Source organism: Panthera pardus, unplaced genomic scaffold (assembly GCF_024362965.1).
Source record: "Panthera pardus isolate Hobbes unplaced genomic scaffold, ASM2436296v1 HiC_scaffold_3, whole genome shotgun sequence".
Classification (NCBI taxonomy): domain Eukaryota; kingdom Metazoa; phylum Chordata; class Mammalia; order Carnivora; family Felidae; genus Panthera; species Panthera pardus.
Genome location: NW_026526876.1, coordinates 28,626,135 through 28,640,902, shown reverse-complemented (window position 1 = coordinate 28,640,902; position 14,768 = coordinate 28,626,135). Strand labels below are relative to the sequence as shown.

General features: G+C 46.0%; 1 protein-coding gene across 14 annotated transcripts in view; it reads right to left on the bottom strand.

Annotated features, from left to right (window-relative positions):
* Positions 1-14,515, bottom strand: part of MARCHF10 (membrane associated ring-CH-type finger 10) — an 83,282-nt gene extending 68,767 nt beyond the window's left edge. For 6 of the 14 annotated variants that reach the window (XM_019466627.2, XM_019466618.2, XM_019466631.2 and 3 more), the window contains exons 1-2: positions 14,262-14,510; positions 7,099-7,205 (exon numbers count right to left, since the gene is read on the bottom strand). In XM_019466627.2, the coding sequence (XP_019322172.2) occupies positions 7,099-7,188 (90 nt within the window). In that variant the 5' untranslated portion in view covers positions 7,189-7,205; positions 14,262-14,510. Of the gene's footprint in view, positions 1-7,098; positions 7,206-9,071; positions 9,256-12,912; positions 13,004-14,261 lie in introns of all 14 variants that reach the window. The other 8 variants (XR_002085010.2, XR_002085009.2, XR_002085007.2 and 5 more) reach the window with 6 other exon arrangements.
* Positions 14,516-14,768: the final 253 nt, after the last annotated feature.

The following is a 14,768-nucleotide window of genomic DNA, read 5'->3' as shown; positions in this document are numbered from 1 at the left end:
CAGACCCGCACTCTGCCACTTTCTCCAACGTGACCTTGGGCAGGCTGACTACCTCCATTGATTCTTGTTTCCCTCATCTGTACGAGGGAGATGCCCTATGCCGCCAGACTGCTGGAGAGCCTGGGGCCCCGTTGGCAGGACGCTCAGCAGAGTGAGTGGCTTATGGGGAGTGTTCAGTGAAAGACACTCATCACCACCGTCATCGCCGTCGTTAGCATCATTAGGCTTTGTTGTTTCTGATCCCGTTTCTTGGTTTACTTCTATTTCTAAAGTCAGCCTTTGCCAAATCATGTGACTCTGATTCTGGTCAGGGAAGAAGAAAGGATCTTTCTGTCTGGGCCTGAGGTTCATCCTTGTTTTTGTGCTCTGGGACCAGAGGTCTGTCTCCTGAGCCCGCAGTTCCCCCGCCAGACAACTGAGGAAATCCTGCTCTCAGTCAGTCAGGCTGCCTTGGAAACTGATTTTTCTTCAGTGTTACAGATTCCTTCCTTTCCTTTCCTTTCCTTTCCTTTCCTTTCCTTTCCTTTCCTTTCCTTTCCTTCCTCCTTCGTTTTTCTTTTTTTCTTTTCTCTTTTCTTTCTTTCTTTCTTTCTTTCTTTCTTTCTTTCTTTCTTTCTTTCCTTTCTTTCCTATCTTCCTTCCTTCCTCCCTCCATCTCTCTCTCACTTTCTAAGTGTATTTATTTTAAGAGAGAGAGAGAGAGAGCACAAGCATGAGCAGGGGAGGAGCAAAGAGAGGGGAGACAGCGAATCCCAAGCAGGCTCTGTTCACACAGCACAGCACAGCGCGGAGCCCTATGATGCAGGGCTCAAACTCATGAAGGGTGAGATCATGATCTGAGCCAAAATCAAGAGTCGACTGATCGTGTAACCTACTGAACCACTCAGGCACTCCAAGTGTTAACAGTTTTCGGAACCTACAGGGGTCCTCAGTTTCTCAATCGGTCCCTCCTAGTCACCATCCAAGCTCCTGGTGCCTTAAGAAGCCACATACCCCAGGAACACTTCCCAGACTCAATGGGCTCTGGTGTGAACCGCTCCCCCTCCCCCCCTGCCCCCCCCCCCACAGCACATCCCTGCCTCTTGAGCAGGTGGCCCCTGTCAAGGTTATTGTTGCTTGAAGTCTCCAAGCATTTTGAAACGTGGGAGTTGTCCCTGCTTCAGTGGGTACGCATTTTTGTTGTTCTTATGATCCAACATTTTGGGATTTAATTATCATTGGGGGGCATTGTTCAAGCTCATTAGTTTTAAGAGGTTAAAAAAACAAAGGTGTAAAAATAATTTGACATGATATTCCCCTCAAATGAGTTTCTTTTCCTGTTCTGTCTGTGAAGAGTATAGAAGCATGTACCCCAGAGGTGAGCAGAGCAGGGAACCCACCTGGCTCCTATGGGAGAGGAAGCCGAATTATCTCTACTCCTTCAACCCCCTGAGTCGATGGTTCCCGAGCCCCTGCTACCTGGTATAGTCACCTAGCACGTCTTTGAACAAGTTTATATCGTCATGTTGAGTCGTTTGCCTGGTACGTGAAAGATCAGGATGAATAAATGACGGGAAATGAAACCCATCTGAACACATTTGACAGATTACCGAACAACATTCTGAAATGCCAAGTGTAATCTTTCTCTCCAGCTTTCAGTAGACATTAATGGCTAAATTCTGCCTTAAGTTACATAAACATGTTTGACCAAAAAAGAAGCCTATGCAGCATGAGCACCCTTGAAGAAATAAGAGCCAGATCCTGAGATGGCATATAATTATGTACTAGTTACCAGATTCCGAAATAGCATGTAATATGCCAAATAGATGTTTATTTCCTCTTTTTTTTCAAAAGGGCCCCACCCAACCACTGAAAGGAGTAGCATCAAAATAACTCAGGGTGGGTTTAACCCACCTCTCCTGTTGCCAGCAGACAGACCTGTAAAGGCACTGCTAATTTGGTGCGTACCAAGCCTTTGCATATTTTAGGATGTAGCAGGAATAGTGCATACAAGAGGTTTCCAAGGGCTTCAATTTGAGCCAGTTCATTAAAGGCAAGTGAAGCGCAGGAAGGAATCTGTGGCAAATGTATGATTTAGGAGTCATATCTAGTTATTAGGTCTTATGCTATTTGTACACCCTGAAATGGGACTCACGGGTGTCCAGTGTCCAAGCAGGTTGCTGTGCTAGGAGCGAGAGCTGGGATTTCTTGGGCCACAAGTAACCGGCCAAGCTCATTGATGACCCAGGATTTCAATACTGACCTAATGCAAAGTCTACCTTGGTCAATTATCTAGATACACACAAGTCATATATGGACCAAGTTATTGAGGGGTTATTAAGGTCACGTAACAGATTCTTAAACCCCTACTTTAAATCCTTCCTGGAACAAGACAAGGGATAGACTAAATAATACGAATAACTTATTACTGTTCCCTTCAAAGTAGTTTTGCTGGGTTGCTACATACTTCATTCAACAAGACTCAGAACATATTAAAGACAACCATAATTATTTTCTGCAGACCTTGTGGTGAGTGGTTTTGAAAATGCTCAATGGGGGTGGACTTGGCCTTGAGGAATAGTTACAAGTCAGCTGAATCTAAGTCTGATAAACAGAGTTGGTGGTCAAGTTGGGTAATGCTGACTCACATCAATGACAGGGCATTCAGTTCAACATAGAAAAGTAAGACTCCATCACTGCCCTTAAGAGGCTGTGGTCCGGATTGAGAGGAAGTCACACAAAAGACAATTTCAATACTATTTCATAAGCAGTGTGAAAGAGTTAGGAAAGGATGTTTTGGTATTGGGAGTGATGGAAATGTTCTAAAACTGGATGATGGTGATGGGTGCAACTTTGGTAAATGTTATTAAATTACACACTTAAAACAGATGAATTTTATGATATGTAAATTATACCTCAATAAAGTTGTTTTTTGTAATTTTTTTAATGTTTATTTTTGAGAGACAGAGCAGGAGTGGGGGAGGGGCAGAGAAACATGAGACAGAAGATCCGAAGCAGGCGCTGCCCTCTCAGTGCAGAGCCTGATGTAGGCCTTGAACTCACAAACTATGAGATCATGACCTGAGCTGAAGTTCGGATGCTTAACTGACTGAGCCACCCAGGTGCCCCTAAAGTTTTTTGGTTTTTTTTTTTTTAAAGAAGGGTGTGGTGGGAGTACAGACATTCCATTTAGTTCTAAATTCAAACTGCAGTCCTCACCACCCTTGTCAAGAGAGTAAAGAAGGGAGAAGAGGAGGTCGGAGACGTGGTTAAGGTTTAGGCTGGTCTTGCTGTGGTTCTTGGGTCTTGGGCCTGCCTTTAAGTGAGGGGAAATAACTCAAGAGCTGCATGCATTCCGACCACATAGTCAAATTCACATTTTAGATACACTTCAAAAAAGCAATCTGAAAGATGCCAAGGTTGGAGGCAAGGAGACCAGTAATAAGGACAATGGAACAATCCTGGAGAGAAACGGTGGCGGTGCGAACCAGAATGGCAGCAACGGCATGGGAAGGAAGGCACAAGTTCACGAGCATTTGGGTAATGGTGGCAGGACTTGGTAACTGGTGGGGTGTGGGTGGTGAGGAAGAGAGAGGAGTCGGGCAGGCTTAGGTCTCTGTCGTCAGGGAGGGAACGCAGAGGAGGATGGCAGGGGGTGGAACAGGCTGGCGTCCCTCTGCAACATCCAGCTGGAAATGCCCAGCAAGCAGGCGTGCACGTGATGTCGACACTTTGGGGGAGACTCGGGATTTCAAGTCGTTAGTCTAGGAGTGGTGGTTAAAAACACAGGAGGGATGAGATGGGTCACAGGGACCGTGTGAATTAGAAGAAAACTGGGCTGATGGAAACCTGGGGGAATTAACATTTGAGGGGCAGAGAGAAGGCTGTGACAGGAACAGAAGGAAAATCAGAAGAGTGTGATGTCAGAAAGGCAAAGGAGTAATGTTTTGAGAAGAAAAGAGTAATAGTGTCAAATGTAGATAAAGCTTTAGAAAACAAAGCCTAAAAAGGCGTCTGCTGGATTTGGCTACTGACCTTAGTGAGAGAACAGTTTCAGGGGAGGGGAGGTGACAGCCAGGCCACAATGGGTTAGGAATGAATGGGGAGCCGGGGAGGGGAGGGGGGAGGTGATAGAAATGTAGCTGTCTGGGGACATCTTGGGCTGTGGCCAGAGAAGGACACAGGGTCCTCAGGCAGCTTTGTCCTTTTGTTCTGAGGACAGGAGGGACTTGAACGGGTTTGTAGGCTGAGCCAATTAGAGGAAGGAAATGTCCATGATACAGATGAGAAGTGCCTGGATGGAGAGGGGCTGGGCACAGCGGGGTGTGGACCAAGAACTCGGGCCAGGCACTGGCAGGGAGAGTGTCACTTCACCCTCGGGACTTGAGGGGCTGGATGGATGCGTAGCCTGGAATGGAAGGGGAGGAGTGCCGTGGCTTCCCACCTGATGGCCTTGCTTTGTTTCCTGTGTGTGTAAAACAGGAAGGGAAGTTCTTTGTTGAAAGTGTGGGGATGGGAGGTCCGAAAAAAAAAAAAAAAAGGAGAAAAGTTTAAAATGGACGATGACAGAGGAAGCTGATGGACAAGTAAACACGTTGATGTGAGTCAACCTTCGCTCCTTTCTCTCCCACTCCGCCTCTCCATCTATCAGCAAGATGTCTCTTCTGCTTCTGTTTCCTGGGTTGGGCCACATCTCACCGCCTCCACTCCTACCCTCTGGGTCCAAGCCGCCATAATTTCTCTCCTAAATTTCTACCAGGGTTTCCTTACTAAGTTTTTCTGCTGCTTCCCTAGCCCCTTTTGGTCCTTTCCCCACACAGCAGCCAGAGTGATCTGGAAAAGCTGTAAATCAGGGGCGCCTGGGTGGCTCAGTCAGCTAAGCATCTGACTTCTGCTCAGGTCATCATCTCATGGTTTCTGAGTTTGAGGCCCGCATCAGGCTCTGCGCTCTGAGCACAGAGCCTGCTTTGGATCCTCTCTCTCTCTCTCTCTCTCTCTCTCTCTCTGCCCTTCCCTAGCTCATGCACTCTCTCTCTCAAAAATAAATAAATAAATATCACCACCCTTCCCCACCTCCCCGTAAATCAGATCATACCACTCCCCTGCTTAAAATCATCCAATAATTCTCAGTGAGATAAGTATAAACTCCTAACACCAAGCTTTGTCCTGAGAGATTCAGGCATCATCTGGCCCTTTTTACCTCTCCTACCTTGTCATGTGCCACATTCTCCCTTGGTCAAGGTGTTTCAGCTACTCTGGCCTTCTCTTGTTTCTTCCAGGGCTCCAAGTTAGTTCCTGCCTCAGGGCCTTTGCACTTGCTTTCCTGCTACTCAGGATGCTCTGGCTGACTCTTTCCCATCTTTTACCTCCATGGCCAAATGTTACTACCCAGAACTTCTGTTTATTTGCTTCCTTATATTTATCAGTAATTGAAACTATCTTACATATTTATTTACTTGTGTGTAGTGTTTGTTTCAATCCCAGAATAAGAACTCTGGGAGAGAGGGGACTTCATTTAGGACATAGTAGGTACTTAAGAAGTATTGTTAAAGGACAGTGTTGAAGGCTCAATGAGATTAGAAAAATACGACCGTGGTGACTTTAAGCCACACATTTGTGTGATTTTCTTAAGCACAGACCATCAAATAACGATGGATTTTCTTACATGCCTATTCTGGAGACAATTTCAAACACGTATTTCCAAAGGAGGGTCAGGTGGCAGAGGCATCCTGGTGAAAAGTAGATGGATTCCCAGTGTGACCAGTTCAGATATTTATGTTCTTATTCATTGTACAGAAATTCCGTCAATTTTACAGTCTTGTACGTGGGCTGGCAAGTTGTGGGAGGAAATTGCTGACTTTGTTTCCAATCCCAAAGCTAAGCTGTGTTATACAGGTGAAATCAGGTTACTAAGATAGGTCTGGTTTCCTTGGTGACCCAGGAGGTTTGGTTATATTTGAAATTGCTAAGAAGGAGAAAAATCTGATAACGACAGTTCTGTGTTTTTCTAAGGGAAGGAGCACTTTTCAATCCTCGGCTGAGGCTGAGGACATGCCTCCTTGATTGGCGAGGGTTGACCTCTGGGCATCCGGCTGAGCGACACTTTCTAACTGCTCCCAGAATCCCACACCCAGTCTGGCAAGCTTGTCCTATGCCAGCTCTGGGTAATTACATCATGACTCCTCAGGCTCCCTGTCTGGTTTGTTTTTGCATGTAAACACTGTAACTAGGGTGACGAATAGTTAGCTTGTTGGAGAATGTGCTAACACCTTTTTTTCTGGTGGGATGACAGTGGAAGGCCATATTATTTTATAAATGGTGCGTCGATCCAGTTAACTCTTTAATGGTTTTTTTCTTGATAGCTGTTTTATCAAATGTCATTTGTTTATCAAAGGTTTGTGAGCCAAGCTCTGTGCTAAATACTTTTTCAGTATTATTTTATTTTCATGACAATATTATGAAGTAGGTACTATTATTTTTTTTTAAATTTTTTGAGTTTATTTATTTATTTGGAGAGAGACAGGGACAGTGTGAGCAGGGGAGGGGCAGAGATAGAGGGAGAGAGAGAATCCCAAGCAGGCTCTGCACCAACGATGTAGAGCCTGACATGGGGCTCGAACTCACGAAATTGTGAGATCATGTCCTGAGCCGAAACCTGAGAGTCAGACGCTTAACCCTCCGAGCTACCCAGGCACCCTGAAGTAGGTACTATTATTAGCCCCATTTAAGTTAATGTTTATTTACTTTTGAGAGAGAGACAGAGCATGAGCAGGGGAGGGGCAGAGAGAGAGGGAGACACAGAATCCGAAGCAGGCTCGGGGCTCTGAGCTGTCAGCACAGAGCCCGACGCGGGACTCGAACTCACGGACTGCCAGATCATGACCTGAGCCGAAGTCGGACGCCCAAAGGACTGAGCCCCCTGGGCGCCCCATTAACTCCATTTTAAAGATGAGGAAGCACAGAGAGGTTCAGTGGCTTTCCATGGTCACACGTCTAGGACGTGATGGGTTTTGGATTTTACGAAACGATTACTGCTGATCAAACACTGATACTGCACCCTGAATTCTCTCATAAAGCTGTAGGCGGAGGGGGAGGATAGTTCTAGTTTTCCACACTTACCTGATATTCAGAGTCCGCTTTGTGCTGTATGTCCCGCAGATACTGAACATCACTCACGAACTTCTGCCTGTCCCTTGCTTCGTGCAACATGATCCTTAATCCCCAACCTGCATATACAAGATAAATGAATGTGCTGTGGCACAATTCTTTGTTGCTTTGCCATATTTGGATTTATCGTAGTATAACTGCTTTTATTCTCTTACAAATCCAATTGCCATTGTTTGAAAGCCACAGATGCCCCTTTCAGCCTGCAAAGAGTCTTTGTATTGGTGTTGATGCCCTTACAGCCCTCTGTTCCCGGCATAAATAATGCAGCCACGTTCATCAGCTGGCTTCAGTGATCCTGTCCTGGTTATTCAGAGAGGGTTAGATCGACAGACACAGGCTTCAGGAGAAGTTTTACAACTTGACAAAAAAAAAAAAAAAAAAAAAAAAGAAAACCTAGCTACATTAGCGACGACTGAAGTTATGAGCCCTTGGTGATTTAAATTTACTCATGCAACAATTGTTGTGTTCCTACTCCAGCTAAGGCACTAGGCTGGGCACTGGGATAGAGCAGTTGGCCAGAGGAACATGCCCTTTGCCTTTGCCTTTGTGGTGTGAGACCCTCTGGGTTCAAATCTTAAGCCTTTGAGCACTGACAAGGGAACATTGATTGTGACAAGCACTATGGAGTGGAAATGTGGGCTTTTTTTTTTTTTAACGTTTATTTATTTTTGAGACAGAGAGAGACAGAGCATGAATGGGGGGAGGGTCAGAGAGAGAGGGAGACACAGAATCTGAAGCTCCAGGCTCTGAGCTGTCAGCACAGAGCCCGACACGGGGCTTGAACTCACAGACCGCGAGATCATGACCTGAGCCGAAGTCGGACGCTTAACTGACTGAGCCACCCAGCCGCCCCGGAAATGTGGGCTTCTATGAGAGATGGTTATTATGGGGAGGGCATCGCATGATCTAGGGGGCAAGGGTTCCCTTAGGAGATGACCCAGGGCTTGCTAAGGAGTGAGCCAGGCAAGACGCTGAGCAGAAAGGACAGCAGGTACAGGAGCTTTGGGGGCAGCAAGGTGCTGGTGCGGTTGAAGAATGGGTGGGCCAGTGCAGCTAGAGCAGAGAGAGGGGAGGACAGCAACAGAAGGGCTGCAGGGTAGGCAGGAACCAGTTCACTTGGAGTGTGGAGGGTTATGACTGGAAGGGCCACACAACGCCACTGGAAGGATCCAACCTGGGGAGTAAATGGTTAGATTTGCATTTTATTATTTTTTTTTTAATTTTTTTTTTCAACGTTTTTTTTATTTATTTTTGGGACAGAGAGAGACAGAGCATGAACGGGGGAGGGGCAGAGAGAGAGGGACGCACAGAATCGGAAACAGGCTCCAGGCTCCGAGCCATCAGCCCAGAGCCTGACGCAGGGCTCGAACTCACGGACCGCGAGATGGTGACCTGGCTGAAGTCGGACGCTTAACCGACTGCGCCACCCAGGCGCCCCTAGATTTGCATTTTAAAAGGCCCCTCCAGATCTAGTATGGAGAATGAATGGAGGGTGGGGGGTGGAGTAAAAATGGAAGTAGAAAGACCACTGGGAATATATTACAATAATCCAGACAAGATGGTGACCACACTTGGGTAGCAACAGGGGAGAGGAAGAGGAGGAGGCCATAGGTGCTATTTACTGAGTCTGCTGAAGTGCCAGGCACTGTTCTAAACATTTCCACACGTGAACTCACTTCATCTTCCGGCCCATGCTTGCGGCAAGCATCACATTTCTCTTTTGCTGATAAGGGAACCGGGGCCCAGCGGGAGTAAGTCACTTGCTTAAGGTTACAGAGCTACTAAATGGTGGAGTTGGGATTTGAACCCAGAGGGTCTCACACCAGGGCCCCCATGCTAACCACGATGGGTTGGAGGGCTACTCAGGGCTGGTGATTATATGGATGGCGCAGGAGAGGGAACGTGGAGGAAGCCGCCCAGGTTACTGGCTCCAGCAGCTAGCTGGTCAGGGAGAAGGTCCCCTCAGACGATTCTGGACGAGGGGCAGATAAACAACATGGAGATGTCAGGCAAGCAGTCGGACACGGGGCTCTGGAGCTGGCTGGAGAAGTGAAGGTCTGGGCACCACTGGCATTTGGGTGACAACCGAAGTCGAAGGCAGAAGGTATGCTGCAAAGAGGAGAACCCGAGACAGGATTCTGAGGAACGCTCCAACTTAAGAACATGGAGCGGAAGAGAAACTGCAAAGGAGCCAGAGAAGCAGGAGGAAAACCAGGTGGGTGCAGTTTCAGAGATTCTGGGAAGAGCAGGCTATTTATAACCTTGGTGAGAGCACTTAGCCGAGAGAGCGGCGGGGCTGAAGACAGATTGCAGGGAACCGCGCCTGAGAGGTAAGGAAGGAGCGCCAGTGCTTCCAAGGGCTCTGGCTCGGATTGGCGTGGCCTAAATTTATGGCCAAAATATTTAAGTTCACAAGGTTATTAAACGCCGCTGTTCATAACGAGCCTGCTAGACCTCAGCAGTATGGTCGTCTAAGGTCCCGCACCTCCTGCTGATTGGCCAGAGAAGTGTTCTCTTGGTTTCTCTAGGTATTTTTTTTTTAATTGACATATAACATTCGTTTCTCGCATACAACATTCTGATTTGATAAGTCTAGTTAACATCCATCACCCACACAGAGTTAAAATGGTTTTCCTCTCGTGATGAGAACTTTTAGGATCTATCCTCTTAGCAACTTTCAAATATACAGTATTATTTTATTTTCAATGTTTATTATTTTTGAGACAGAGAGAGAGAGAGAGAGAGAGAGAGCGTGAGCGAGGAAGCAACAGAGAGAGAGGGGGACAGAGGATCCGAAGCCGGCTCTGAGCTGACAGCAGTGAGCAAGATGCGGGGCTCGAACTCATGAACCGTGAGGTCACAACCTAAGCCAAAGTCGGATGCTCATTTGTCTGAGCCACCCAGTAACTCCAGTAACCCCAAATATACAGTATTATTAACTACAGTCACCATGTTGTATGTTACATCCTCAGTACTTATTTATTTTATAACTGGAAGTTTGTGATTTGGACTCCCTTCACCCATTTTGCCCACCCTCCCCACCTGCTTCTGGAAACTGCCAGTCTGTTCTCTGGATGTTCTCTCTGCCTATGAGTTTTGTTGTTTTCTTTTTTTAATCCATTTGAGGTTATACAGTATTTGCCTTTGTCTCTCTCTCTCTCTCTCTCTCTCTATATATATATATATATATATAATGTAATATATATATAATTATATATCATATATCTCCCATTTATCTATTCGTCCATCAGTAGATACCTAGTTGGCCTCCATGGCCTACTTGGCCTAACATGGAGTTAGTTAGTGTTTTGGATAAATATCCAGAAGTGGAATTTCTGGATCATATGGTAATTCTTATTTTTAGGTTTTTTTTTTTGAGGAACCTCCATACTGTTTTCCATAGTGGCTGTACCATTTTACATTCCCATCAACAGTGCACAGTGACTCCCTTTTCTCCACATCCTCACCAACCTTTATTTCTTATCTTTTTTGATACTAGCCATTCTAACAAGGGGGAGCTGATATCTCATTGTGGTTTTATATGCATTTCTCTCATCATGAGTGATGAACACATTTCATGTGCCTGTTGGCCATATGTATGTCTTCTTTGGGGAAAAAAAAAAAAAGTCTATTCAAATCTTCTACCCATTTAAGAATCAGGTTTGTTTTTGTTTTTGTTTTGCCATTGAGTTGTATACATTCTTTATATACTTTGGATATTAACCTTTTATCAGATATATGATTTTCAAATATTTTCTCTCATTCAGTAGACTGCTTTTTCATTTTGATGATAGTTTCCTCTGCTGTGTAGAAGCTTTTTAGTTTGGTGGAATCCCACTTGCTGGTATTTGCTTTTGTTGCCTTTTTTTTTAAGTTTATTTATTTAAGTAATCTCTACACCCAACATGGGGCTCAAACTCATGACCCAGAGATCAAGAGTCGCATGCTCTTCTGACTGAGCCAGCCAGGTGCCCTGCTTTTGTTGTCTTTGATGCCTTTGGTAGCAAATCCGAAAAAATCTTGCCAAGACTGAGGTCAAGGAGCTTACCACTTATGGAGTATTATGGTTTCAGGTCTTAGGTTCAATTATTTAATCCATTTTGAGTTAATTTGTGCATACAGTGTAATATAGTCCAGTTTCATTCTTTTCCATGTGCCCATCCAGTTTTCCCTGCACCATTTATTGAAGAGACTGTTCTGTCCCAATTGCAAATTTTTGGCTCCTTTGTCATAAGTTAATTGACCACATATGCATGAGTTTTCTGAGGCTCTCTATTCTGTTCCACTGATCTACGTATCTGCTTTTATGCCAATATCATACTATTTTATTACTATAGCTTGGTAATATTGTTTGAAATCAGGAAGCACCATGTCTCCAGCTTTGTTGTTCTTTCCTACACACACTTTTAAATAATTACCATGTGACAGGTGCTGCTGTAGGTTCTGGGGAAAACAGTAGGATCAGATAGACAACATCCCTACCCTCAGGTGTCTCTGCATTCTGAACCTTTCCTTCCCCTCTCCATTTTTTTTCAGTTGTGTAGATATTGGCAAAATCAGGTTGCCCCTGACTCGTGGTGACTCCATGTCTGGACTGGTCATTGTGAAATCTCACCAGGTTTATCACCTAGCTCTGAGCAATATCATCTAGCAACTTGTGCTGCTTCCTGCAGAGTTACTGTCTCTCTAGTACAGAAAGTTGGTCTTTGAGGGTCCGAACCTGAAACTATAATCCAACGGATAGTTCCACAGACTACACACAAAACCTAAAGTTTGCCTCTGACCAGCTTAGTAGTCATTTATGGAACTGCACTTTAAAAGATCACTTTCAACTTTTCCTATGAATTTGTACCTGCACAGAATGAAGTTATGTTCCCACTCTTTTCAGAAAACAATGGTGTTAAAACAGGCAGAAAGATGAACCCTTGCTGCCACTGTTGGAAAGAGAAGCCTGTCTGAATATTAATCAGGCAGACAACATGAGGATTCATAATGAAAATATGTTAATGGTCACTAAAGGGACACATCCCAGAGTCCACTTGGATGATACATTTTGGTTACAAAGTTCACATAGAAAAACTAGCTAATAGAGTCTGGCTTTAATGTGGTGTTATTTTAAAGAGGCTCCTGAGTCAAGAGGCAAAACTTTGTCTAACTAGGTAGGAAATAACACTATTTGAACTACTTGTTAGGTTACCTCTGACTTCACAAACACCTACCAAATAAAGGACTTTGAAATTACCTACAAAAGTCTCTTTACCCTCCCATAAACTCTCTATTACTGTACTTTACTATAAAATGTATATTTAGAAGCATCGTCATGCCACAAGTGCTTTCTTATTTAAATACCCCAGTACTCTCTGAGAGTAAACAAATACCATAGGCACTAGGCAAACCGATTATTAGGAGATCACCACAGTTTAAGTAAACAGGTAAACACTTTCCACCTTTCTGAAGTATCACTTGAATTTCATACTGTACTGCAGGTTCGAAAACTGCCCAGGATGAACAAGAAACAGAAATAACTGTATGGAAGTAAGTTCACATGAGATCATGCTTAATTTGCAGATCTCAGTTTAGTGGGCCTCTCAACCAGATGGCCATTTGAAGCCCCCAAATTTTTCCTCAGCAAATACAGACAGGGAGTGTGTGTGTGTGTGTGTGTGTGTGTGTGTGTGTGTGTGTGTGTGTTGGGGGGGTGACAATAAAATGTGGGCAAGGCACATGTTTCTAAAATAGCACCCTGTATTCTCTCCCATTTCTCACCTTTGAACTGCTTCTCAATTTAAAATCCACTCATGGTCATGCACACTTCTGTTTTAAGTCTCTGGTGACAATAGATTGGGCCAAACTTGTGCTTTAAAAATCAACATAAGAAGCCATATTAAATTGGGAGAGGGAGAAGGAGAGAAGGGTGTAGGAGGGATGTGGGGAAGGGAGATGAGCCCTGCTTTGCTGAAAGGAAGAGCGACTGCTTCTTCTTGGCCTCAAAATTCTACATATCTGTGAAATTTCAATGAGGAATATTCTAAGAACTTTGTGACATATGTATTCCTCTCTAGTGTAAGATTGTGATGAATTCAAACCAAGTTTCCCTGACTAAGGAGAACAGACTCTGATTGCAGAATATATTTCAGTTCTCTAAAATATCATACATACTGTCCTGCTCAGTGACCACACTTGTCAAAAGAATTGAAGGGAGCTCTTTTTAATGACATCAACTATTTCACTCTTTTCTTATTAAAAGTTTCTAATATGGTCTTTTAGAAGTATTAAAGTGAATATTTTCTTGGTTCAGCAATAAAGAAAATGTAAATTTAAGCCCCTCTTTAGGCTGAAGCTTCCTTTGAACCAAAATCTAAATGGCTATATGAATACCTGACAATCAGGTTTCTAAAGTCCCCCTTTTTCACAAGTGGGTGCTTGGAAGAAAGACTTCAGAACTTAGTTCTCCTTTTAATTAATTTGTAATGACAAAGATTACAGGATTCCTTTAAGTCTCGGCTTTAAAAAAAATCTTAAGAGTTTTAAAATCTTATAAAAATGACTTGAATATAAGCAACAGAGATGAGTGATCTGGGGCCAATTTTCCTAACACCCCGCTACTGAGAGAATGCTGTGGCCCAAGGGAAAGTGGAGGAAATGAGATGGATGGGGGGGTGGGGGGTGCGCAGATAATCGGACTCTCCCAGCCAATTTGGTTTAAGAAATCAAGGGCTGGGTTGGGGGTGTGTGTAAGGGGCTCATAAGAAAAGCTCTTTGGCGGTGACTCTTCATTTTATTGTGACACTGTGGCAGAGATGGGCGGCCATACCCTGGGCTTGCAGACCAGAGGAGCCTGCGGGGAAGTTTTGTAGCTGCGGGGCGGCTGCCAGAGTGCGAATACACGTGACCACAGAGCCCACCCCCACCCACCCACCCCGCCCCCGCACCTGTCCCTTTGAGGCAGGAAAGCACGGGGGACAGGGAGCGGCCAGGCCTCCAGGCCTCGGCCCGATTTCCCTCCAGAATGGCAGGAGTCGAAAGGCTAGGTTGTCCCCCTTCTTCTCCCCACGCCTCGGAGGAGGACCGGGGGGCGCAGGGGGCGCGCGCGGCCGGGGCGGGCAGGCCGTTACCTGGCGGGTCAGTCCTTCCCCACCTGCGAGGGCTGAAGGGGCCGAGGGGCGGGGCAGGCGGGCCGGTCCAGGGCGGAGGAGCCGCCCATCAATCACGCGGGGGCCGTCTCGGTGCTCCTCTTCCCCCTCCTGTGTCGTCTCCCCTCCCTCTACCCTGCCCCTCTTCCTCCTCCTCCTCCTCCCCGGGGACAGCTTTCCGCGGCGGCGGCCGGGCTTTCTAGGGGCGGAGGCGGCGGGGGCGGCTGCCTAGCGTCCTCCCGTTCCCTTGGCAACGCGACCTCCTCGCCCTGCGCGCGCGAACGTGGGGGGGAGGGGGCGGGGCGGGGCGGGGGCCGCGGCCCTGCGGTCCAGAGCCGGGACGCGCGCCCCGCGGTTGCCGTGGGAACGGGATGCGGTCGGGAAGGCCTAGCGGTGATGGCGGCGGGCGGAGAAGACACGCTGAAGGAGGAGGCCGATTGGCTTTGTCTTGATGCCCAAACCCAGGCCCAGATATTGAGGCCATCACTT